This window comes from Acyrthosiphon pisum, chromosome A3, assembly GCF_005508785.2.
Source record: "Acyrthosiphon pisum isolate AL4f chromosome A3, pea_aphid_22Mar2018_4r6ur, whole genome shotgun sequence".
NCBI classification, from domain to species: domain Eukaryota; kingdom Metazoa; phylum Arthropoda; class Insecta; order Hemiptera; family Aphididae; genus Acyrthosiphon; species Acyrthosiphon pisum.
Window position 1 is genome coordinate 2,146,389 of NC_042496.1, and position 11,060 is coordinate 2,157,448.

Sequence of the window (11,060 nt, forward strand, 5' to 3'; positions counted from 1 at the left end):
ATTTTTTGAACCACTATTAATAATTCGTATTCTGTATAGCAGTGTAACGATACTAACTTCTGTTTTTTCAAATAAGAACCCCTTTTATTATTGTACATTATTTAGTGGATATTTTTTTTAAAAATGTTGATGTACCTAATTCAAAATTCAAACGAGTAGTTTCTCAGTTATTAAAATGATTTTACTCGCTTAATTACTAAGAATAATGAAGTAATTAAAAATGGTTTTAAAAAATTATCAAACAGATGTTAGATCTAGTATTTTTAGATTCAGTCATTTTAACAAATTGTAAATTTTTAAAAATTAATAATAATTACCAACATTTTAAAATCACCATAGGCGTCATATATTCCAAACCCATTATCATGAACCTATAAATTAAAACAACTCTTTCGAACTTTGGTTTTGATACATTTAAATGTTCAGAAAAATTATCCACTAAATAATTTATCGTAGAAAAAGAGGTTGCATTTTAAAAACTCCTTAAATAATAGAAAATATCTAAAGAATTTTAAATATAGTCCTTAAGCATATTAAAAAATCCAAAATGACCGCGTTTTTAAAAAAAAATGTGGGTGATTTGGTGATTTCTGGGTTCATCACCTTGTATATTATATTTATATGTAGTTGTAAATATGTTTATTAGTGTATTTTATATAGAGTATACTCGATATTTAAGTATTTTAGAATTCAGTCCTTCAATATGTCGTTAACAGGATTTCGATTCAATCAACAAACGTACTAATTGTTAGCCTAATAATTCAAAATATTTACAAATATTAGGTATATATATCGTAAATCTATAAAAAAATAATAACCATCTAAAATATTAATTAAAACTTGCAATAGTGAATTATTAAAAAAAAAATTGTAAACGGTTATTGCTGATTTCACCAAAATATATTAATTTTATAAATTACAATGGAATCAAAATGTTTCCATTATATTTTTTAAAAAAACACTTAAGGGGGGATTCGATACCGTGATTTTCTGTATTTGTGCATAACACAAGCGCGCGACATAGAATTTTCGCTACAGACATGTTTTTTGCCAAACGTCCCAATTGATCTTATGAAGCGTTAAGAATTCTAAAAAAAAAAATGAATTTGTCGTCAAGATTACTTGAGATTGACTTTCCCGACTTATACCCCCCAAATTCTCAAAAACGCTACAATAAAAAAAGAATAATTAAAAAATTGTCATATTTCAATTTTTGGAGGAGTAAAATCAAAAATGTGAGAAAGTCGATCTCAAGTAGGACTCGGCGACAAATTCAAATCCGTTTTCAGAATTCTTATCGTTTCACTATATCAATCGATAAATTTGGCAAAGAATACGGCAAAAATCTTATGTCGCGCAGCGTGTGTTAGACAAAGACGGAAAATCGTGGTATCGAATCCCATTAAAAATACCAACATTTGGCTGGCTAATCATGCTGAGAACAAATTTCTCCTCGAATGCGATGATTGTTTAATACTGTGTATAATGAACAACGATTAATTGCTGATGATAAATACTTTGTTGCTTATGCCGCCTGCAGGTGAGACGAGTAACTCGAGGTGGTGAGACATATCAGCCGATATTCTACAAGTAGTTCTGTATCCTGTCCGCGCGAACTATTTGTTTGTATTATGATCTACTGTTTTGCACACCTCTACTCACGATTTAGGTCATTATTGTAATCGACAATTATTTGTGTACATATCGTTTAGAATTTATCCGTGTTTTCATTTTTAAATTTATTCATCGCGAACATTATAGAAAACGATTACGATGGAAAATTTAGATAATACTGTCAAATATATTATAATTTACAGCACGTGGGACATAAATAATATTCAGTAAGAATTAAACTGGAAATTATACATATATACAAGTATTTCTGGTTCTAAAATATTATTGCATATTGTATTCTTAACCTGCGGCATATATTTGGTCATGGATAAAAGTAAATGTTGATGAATAACGGCCAACATGATAAAGGACGCTCTATTTATATTTATAAACAGTTAGTTGATTTTTATTCTTAAAAAATGTATCGGTGTTCGCAACGTAATATGTTTCTAGCATTCAAAATGTGCTGCACTCTGATACGTCTGCATACGCAATTTAGAAATGACATTTAGAATTTTCTGCTAAAAAAATAATAATTGGCTTTTTATGTTAGTTTTTAAACTTTAATTTATTAATTTATTTGTTTTCGTTTTAGACAACTTACTCGTTTGGACTAAATCCACACCCGGCGTCTCGAAGAATTGAGAAGTCTGAATAATTATCAACGACTGAATGACATCCAGTTCGATGTGGTTTCCATTACTATTAATTGCCCGACTTGGAAACGAAATTCCGGAGTTATTCGTATACACTGCTTGTACGCCACCTGCAGTACCTACTACCAGACTATGGCTAACCCGAAATGACAACTATTCCAGACAACTACGCTGTTCTAAACAAACGCCTTCGTCATGCTTCGAAAAATAAATATTTTTTCCAATAATAATAATTACCTATATATAGGTAGGTACTATTATCATTAAAATATTAAACCTATCGCAGGAACGTGACAGAGAAAAAACTGCCAAACGGTACTACGATCAAAATAAATGAAGAATGAAGATTTCATATACCTTTTATAGTCTCATACAAAAAACACACGATATAATTTCCACCTCATTGCATCATACATCGCTATAAAATCGTTTTAAATAACAGTTTGGTGCAGCTCGCTAGTTGTATCAATTCATGATTCATATTGTATAAAATAGTTTTAAATATTTCAAACTATTGAAGTATTGTCATTTGAAATTATACCTGTAGATATAGATTTAACAAATATAATATGACTGTATTATTATAACCATTGTAAACGAATTTCATTTTCATTGTTTCAAAGTTCAAATATAGAGACAACGACCGACAGTCTTAACTATATATTATCACTTATTCTCATTACAACATACGTTTTCATTTTTATAATATTGTACTATTATTGTTATTTACGTGTATACCTATATAGTTCATAATTGTAATATACTAAGTGAATGTTGTATATATAATTGTTAATCGCAATAATTATTTTATTATATTATTACCTATACGCCTTATGGCTCGTGTTTATTATCCAGTTATGAACAAGCTTGGTTTGAGCACTTATTTGTTGATAGAATATAAATTGCTAATTTAATTTTTCTCAGCCGACTAATCGATGGCTATATTGACTGACCTGTACTACGTTCTATGATATACTTTTAAGTCCCTTCAAATTGTGACCGTCTGTACCTAATAATTTTACACCAATTGTGTTGAGAACCATATTATGATGTGTACGGCAAATGGTGATCTATTATCTCATTAGTATTTGTATTTGTTGTTATGTATAGTATTATAAATCATTATTAGTTATTATTACTAAAATATGTTCATGTAGTTGGGCTGCAGCCCGTACTGTTAAATAATATAAATAAATACAAAAATATTATGTTCTATTTACAATTTACACGCGTGTAAATATATAATAGTATGAACAATTTCCTCTTCTATCCTGTATGATATAAAATACATAGGGATTTAAATTAAATTCATAAAACACTTAATTTTTAAGTTCTTTATTGAACAAAACTGAATTTTATATTAAACATTAAACAAGATTAAATGTAAGTACTTATGTAATGCAAAAAATTTACAAATAAATTATTAAGACTAAAATATTATATACTTAATTTTTACGAAGTTTTCTTACAATTTATATTTTTAATGCCAATAGTACAAATCATACTGAAATAAATTATTAAAATATACCATTACACAACGAACAACAATATTTTAGATTTAAAAAATCTATTTCACCATACCTATAAATTGGTATTATAATATTGTATTCGTCCTTGTTGTCAACTGTACCTATTTGAGCCGACATTGTAAATTGTGTTCCTACCTACTTAATGTTTAATTAGTATTATTATTGTTGATACTAATACTTTCTGTTTCTGCAATTTTCTGTTCGGCTTGGCTGTTTAACAGTGGCGCTATAAGACTCGAGAGTTTGAAACGGTTCCTAAAAATAAAATATAAATCATCAGTTTAGTTTTTTATAAACGTTTAGCATATGTACACAAAGTAATATATTATTATAGAGATTGGTGAGAGTATATTATTAATATGTGTCTATACACTCTACGTCTGCGGAGTGTGTCTATAGTTATGTGAAGTAAACTAAATTTAATATTATAATAACTTTAAGTGACGAAAAATAAATAGGTTAATAAATAATAAGGACCATAATATTATCATGGATAACATGAATGAAAAACCCTGCTTTTATCACATCACGATTGAGTTTTTTCAATTTAAAAAAAAATCCATTAACTTTCACTAAAGCTATGTATATAGCTAGTTCTATATAATAGTTATAGACACACAATTTATAGAATAATAACAATATAATATATTAATACATTGTGAATTCTAGTGAAACTAGGACACATTTTTATTCTTTATTAAATGTAAGTACCTTTTATATATTTTTAAATTTGAAAAATTAATTTTTTCGTATAAATCCTAAATTGAGTAAAGTCTTTAATTTAGTAACGTTTTAAAGTTATCATAATTTATTCATACCATTTAAAATAGTTTGTTCAAATTGTCTATACAAATAAAACATTCCTCTCTAATACTTTGGATTTATGAAATGGACGAATATAATAGTTAATTCTAATATAATAACCATATTGATATACAGCGAAACCTCGAGAAGTCACAATTCAAGGGAAATACATTTTTTTTTTACTTGTAGAGGATTTCGACTTACAACGGTTAGGTTAGATTAAGCAAGGAAACGACATTTATTTCGACTTATTAAGGTTTTCGACTCATCGAGGTTCCACTGTAGATAGTAGTTAATAGTTATAAACTGAAGAGGCCGAGCATACCTAAACCTGCAGTCACCTTTCAAATGTGTATATTATATACATATACTCGTACATCTAAAACGTAATAAATTTATTAAAAGAGATAATAAAAAACACATTTAAGTTTTAATATTTTTCAAACAAGTAGTTTATAAGGAAGTTTGATAAAAATGTTTAAATATTATATTGTTTTAGTTATTTTACAATATTTTACGTCGAAACTTTTGATAGTTTACTAATATTGTAAATTATAATATTATATTAACCTGCAGCTCAGAATATGGTATATATTTATAACCTAACCTACACCTACATAATATTAATATATATGGTGCCTGTATATAAAATATTGATACCTATATGTATCGTGATGTTTATCAATTACAATAATATTATATATACCTACTAGCCGACCCGTCACAGCTTCGCCCGCGATTGGTTGTTTATTTTGCTCCCGGACGATGAGATGTATAATTATTTATTTAAATTTTATCGTTTAATGTGGTCGGCGAGTAAATATAAAAATGGTTAATGAAAACGTATTGAAATGTTTCTTGCGCTATTATAGTGATAAATATATTTTTAGTAAAAAAAAGCTGATCCCGTGCACTACGTTGCCCGTTAAATGTACCAACTCTATATGACTTAAACTTTGTTCAATTTGTTATTTAATATTCGGTGTATTGTGGTACACAGTAAATTCATATTAAACGTGCACGTATTTTAATGATTTTTCGTACTACTATTACACTCGCACGAAGACAGTTCCATACACAATTTTTACATAACTCTAAGAGTTACACGCGGTGTATAATAGTATACCATACAGAATATTAAAGATTATAAAAATAAAAAACAAATATTTAATAGATAAATTTCACCTGTAGTGCAACATTGTGTGACTATTCATTAGTGATACCCAATTGATACTTTTAACCGCGAACACTCACTTTGAAAGACACTAACTCTTAGAAACTATAATATTTGCTGACAATTTATGCAATTCTGACATTTTATGTTGCCCTTTATGTAACAAACATACTTTATAGGAGAATCAATTTTCCCATTACGCATACTTACCAACTTAATTTTTAAACTATAGATTAAAACTGTATTTTGGATCCTAAACGAAGCGATGCGTGTTTTACAATGTATGTATTATTATTTGTGGTTTTTGTGGCTGTCGTCACTTTTTGGAGCAGTAAAAATGTTTTAATCGTCTACATGTGACGGTTTATGATAGTAAATTGAATCATGTAGGTAATGATGGACGTTGGTACTAAGGCGATTTGAGGGGGTCAAGTTTAAAAATTATTCCTAATACATTTTAAAATAATTCGAAAAACCTAACAAAAAACTAATAAAAATCAGTGGAAAACGATTTTATTTTATTTTTTGTATTTCATAAATGGACGACATATTATAAATAGTTAAAATGTTCACTTAATATTCAAATAAGATATTTCTAGTCATATAATATTATTTTTTAAATACTTTGGACCTTTTTAAGCTATTTATTAAAAGTTTTCTTTCGATTTATGTTCATAACATTTTTTTCCATGTCAAAAAGCTTGAAAATTGAATATAAGGTTAATCATACGTTTTTCATATAGCAATTATCCATAATATAAATAGTCACCATTTTTTTTATAAGCTCTTAATGGTCATATTTTCATAAAATAACAAACATGTGCAAATTATTTTCTAGTTAAAATGAATAGTTGAAGCTTGAAAATCTAGTATAAGGTTTTTCATAAGTTGTTTATTATACGATTTTGCTTGAGTTAATGAAATTAAAAAGCGGTATGGCTTACATTATAATTATCATTAGTGATTAGTTGATATAATAGGTTATACAACAACAAACATAATGGTACAATAATAAGGGCAATATAAAATGTCAAAATTGTAATAATTTTCAATTTTTCATAAAGAAATTTTCAAGTTATTAATTTTTGAAATAATGAATGGTCACCGAAGTTGGACTACGCTAATTGTCATAGTCTATATAGGTACCATGTCGTCAGATCGAGGTACTTATCAGTTATACCCCTCTGCCAGTTTCCGGTACGCCTTTTCGCCATTTTTGAAATTTAATAAATATAGAAATTTTAATGTTTTATTATCGTAGCAGGTTAGGTTCATCTTATTATCATGTCGAAAGTATATAATATAGGAAACCACAAAAATTGGCCGAGAAAATGAATGTACCTATATTCGGTTAAACAGATGCCACCTTGGCACCTTGTGGCTTGTGTGTACATACATAAATGTATATAGTGCATAATAAGTATTGATGCTATTATATACACGTGCAATATACGTCACGGGAACCAGTGGCGATGGAATGTATAAACGTTAGCTCCAGAGTTTGTATAATACCTATAGATACCTACTTTTATTTATCAATTATATTATATACTATTTTTCATCACTGACAAATGGCTTGTCAACGCGCCCGTGATTACGTGTTTTTGTTTTTAATGTACCTACACAATACGTGCGATACCTACAACTGCACACACGAAGCATAATATTATAGAAATGAACGATTATATATTATTTTATAATGCTTCTGCAGGTGCGTAGGTAATATTGCGTTAAGTATGGGTAATAATAAATAATAATACTGACTTCTTGGCGGCCTGCCTATGCCGGTTGTTGCACTTGAACCCGGTGCACTCGACACCCGTCGGCCGGTGTTCCGACGCTGCGCCTGCAAACTCCGAGTTGAGAAACTGCGCGCCGGCCATGGACATGATCTGGAACAGGCCGTCGGCCGGGGCCAGCACCACTTTCAGGTCGCTCAGGCTGATCCGCACGTTCTCGGTGCCGTTCTGCCGCTGGTCGTACGTCACCACGTCCTCCGCGTCCGGCGCCACGGGCTCGGCCAGCGGGGCCGCGACGGTCACTGCCGCCCCGGCTGTCAGCGCCAACAGGACGCAACCGCTCCAGAACAATTGTCGGCGCATGGTGGCGGCGACGACGACGGATGACGTGGATCGCTGAGCGCGTATGATGTGATGGATCCGCAGGATATTGTATAACAATGTTTGTGACAGTAATAATATTATGAACGCGACGTGGGGTCGATCCCGTGCTCAGATCGCGGTGACGGCGGGATTCGCTGCAGACGTTACACCGGAGGAACTGCGCTGACTGGACCGGTGGACGGCTGCAAGGACAAAGTGCTCTGTCTCCTCCGCTGGCCAGCGACGACGACGGCGCGTAGCTCCGACGATGAGCAGGAGGAGGACGTGGCGACGGTCGCGGAGCTGTGCGGCGGAAGAGGTGGACACGGATCTCTGCGCGGAGATCTCGCGGAACGTTCGCGGAATAGCCTCCTACTTCGCGTAAAACCGGTCGATGCCCGGTGTATCTATTTGTGTGTTATAGGTACCTATATATTATAATAATATCATTATTGCAGTTCGGGTCATTGACGCGTAACCTCCATACGACATGACCGTTACTGCCTGCATATATATTAATAAAAATGCGATGTACCTGTGTGTCCGATATCCGCCGTTAATGTATATATAAATATATTTTAATTTATATGGGTACCTACGTAAATATAAAACATAAGTACCTAAGTATAGTAAGTACCGAATGCGCTATAATTATCTATAGGTATTAGGTATATACGTTCCGCCTCATATATATAGCTCAATAGCTGCAGTCTAAACGTATACTATAGAAGTATTATGGAGTTATAGAAGTCCGGTGCCTGTATTAATAAAACGATCGAGATAGTGCGGGAAAGATGACGGTGTGATTTGAATAATTTTAATCAATTTACAAGTATACCGCTATCACCTATCTACTGCATTATATTGTATTGGCACCTACTACAGAGATATAGGGGATTTCTTTAATTACATATTTAGGTACAATATTATTGTATAAGTAGATATAACCTCTACCAGCTACTATAATTGGATCCGCCAACATTGGATCACTATATTATACAAACGTCATGCCTATATAGCCTATAGGTACCACTGAATTATTGTTGGATGCAATATACAACCCTACTTCCGAAGATTTTTACCACTGTTGTCTATTATTACTCGTGTGTTTTTGAAAAAAAATAGATACTAATTACAGAAAATCTTTGTTCATATGAAAAAAGTCCCATAATAATTCGTTCTAAAAAATAAATACTTTCAATACATATACAGATATATACATTTACGGGATCAAACATAATATTTAGCTCTACTGTACAATGTTAAAAACTAAAAACTTTTGGGCCTCTTTTTTCATCAATGTTTATTTGAACGAGTTCGAGTATCGTAACTTCTATGTGTCTTCTGTAACTTTTCGTAATTTTTTACTCTTACAAAAATTTTCATGCCGTTCACTTTAGGACTATTTATAGGTATTATTTATATCAATAATTAATGAACAATAAAACGTATTATGTTTTGTGGAAAAGGTATGCCGATATAATATGTAGTATCTAATATTATTCCATTTTATATTTTAGTGAAGGTATAAACAATAATATTTTTTGTTTCCACAAAAAATATTGTATGAATAGATTGTTTTATACTATATGAAAATTATATACCTACCAATTTGATTTAAATGTAGATTAATTTTAAAATATCCGAGAAAAACTTAAAAATGAACGGTAAATATATACCTACCTACCTAGTTAATCTGCTAAGTTTTTTTAAAAAATAATATTGTAAGCGTGATGCGTACATAATTAATCAATGAACCAGAAAGTCCTTATTTTAAATAAATTTAATATAATAATAAATACCAACGTTTTTTTGACTATTCTCAGTCAATTTCACGTTATAATAATATATTATATAGTTAGGTATTTGAAAAAAAAACTTTTCTGATTGATTACTCTATTTAAAAAACTACATTTTTCCCTGTATACTTTTTAAAACATAGTCATCATTAACTTATCATCTAAAAAATTAAATTTTTTAAAGAAATATTTTAGGTAAGTACCTACCTAATAACTAATAATATTTCGTTTTAAATTACAAATCATCAGTGACGGTAAAAGCGTATAACACAAATAATTTTAATAAATAATATATAAAAGCCAACCAATTTTAAATGAAAAATATTTATTCAATTTTAGGATTAAAAAAAAATTATTTTCTACAACATAACAATATAGCTTGTTTTAGTTGTAGGTACGAAATCCACTATAACAAACGTTTATTAAGTTTAAACAACAATCCATCGAAATCGCCCGATGGCCTAACAACTAAAATAAATGTGACACATATAAAAAAAAAATATAAATCGTTATTGAAAAACAATTTAAAATCTATCAAAGGAGATAATAAGAAGAAAATACGTGAAGAGATGTGTATAACCCACTTATGAATTTGTCACTTAGTTTTAACCTACCTACAATTTAATAAGCACAAACATACCAACATGAAATCATATAAAATGCGTAGCGACTGCAATTTGAAAAGTTATTGTTACCTATCAATTGTACCCACCTATAAGACAAATATATACTCTAATAATAATTGGATAATATTTTCTAAATACAAATATCTAAGATGAATCGAAGTCAATCAAATGTTTATACCAGCCAGAATATTAAAAGTAGGTAGGTATATGAAAGAGAAACAACAGATCCAAAATTCTGCAGTTTTACATTTATTCACGAATCTCACAATTTGTTTATTATTTTCCAATATTAAAATGTATATAGTTAATTTGTATTAAACATTATAATAATCGCTAAATAAAATAACTACATATATATAATGTTTATTTTAGTATACGTTTTTAAAAATTTTGTGCCTAGAGCAGTATAAGGCTATGATGCCTAAATCAAACACTGCATGGTCTGCATAGTGGTCCCGGAGTAAGAGTTAATTCGATTTGACAAACCATATTAATATTACGAATATAGGTATAATAATTGAGTAATTTTACAAATGTATAAGAAAACACCTTTAATTAATTCTATATTTCTATAAGAATTAAAACCAATGAAATGTTACCATACTACCCTATATATGCTAGTCCTTATCCATACTTTTATTTATATCTTATATTAGGTACCTACCCAATAAACATCTCATGGGAAGTGGATATGGACCGCTAATACGATTGCCAGTCAGTACCGCATATACGCCATACGCCTTACCACGTCGCAGC

The 11,060-nt window shown here is 30.1% G+C and overlaps 2 protein-coding genes across 2 annotated transcripts in view; one reads left to right on the top strand and one right to left on the bottom strand.

Annotated features, from left to right (window-relative positions):
- Positions 1-3,051, top strand: part of ACYPI24610 (uncharacterized LOC100571238) — a 7,450-nt gene extending 4,399 nt beyond the window's left edge. The window contains exon 2 of the mRNA NM_001246075.2: positions 2,210-3,051. Within this exon, the coding sequence (NP_001233004.1) occupies positions 2,210-2,231 (22 nt within the window). The 3' untranslated portion in view covers positions 2,232-3,051. The remainder of the gene's footprint in view (positions 1-2,209) is intronic.
- Positions 3,052-3,589: 538 nt separating this feature from the next.
- LOC100571139 lies at positions 3,590-8,229 on the bottom strand. The gene is made up of 2 exons (XM_008186238.3): positions 7,542-8,229; positions 3,590-4,054 (listed from the first exon to the last, which is right to left on the bottom strand). The coding sequence occupies exons 1-2, from the start codon at positions 7,877-7,879 to the stop codon at positions 3,946-3,948; spliced, it is 447 nt and encodes a 148-aa protein (XP_008184460.1). The 5' UTR covers positions 7,880-8,229; the 3' UTR covers positions 3,590-3,945.
- Positions 8,230-11,060: the final 2,831 nt, after the last annotated feature.

Coding starts and splice junctions, on each gene's coding strand:
- LOC100571139 (XM_008186238.3), bottom strand. CDS start 7,879: ATGCGCCGACAATTGTTCTGGAGCGGTTGCGTCCTGTTGGCGCTGACA. Junction 4,055..7,541: donor CATAGGCAGGCCGCCAAGAA/GTCAGTATTATT, acceptor TTTTATTTTTAG/GAACCGTTTCAAACTCTCGA.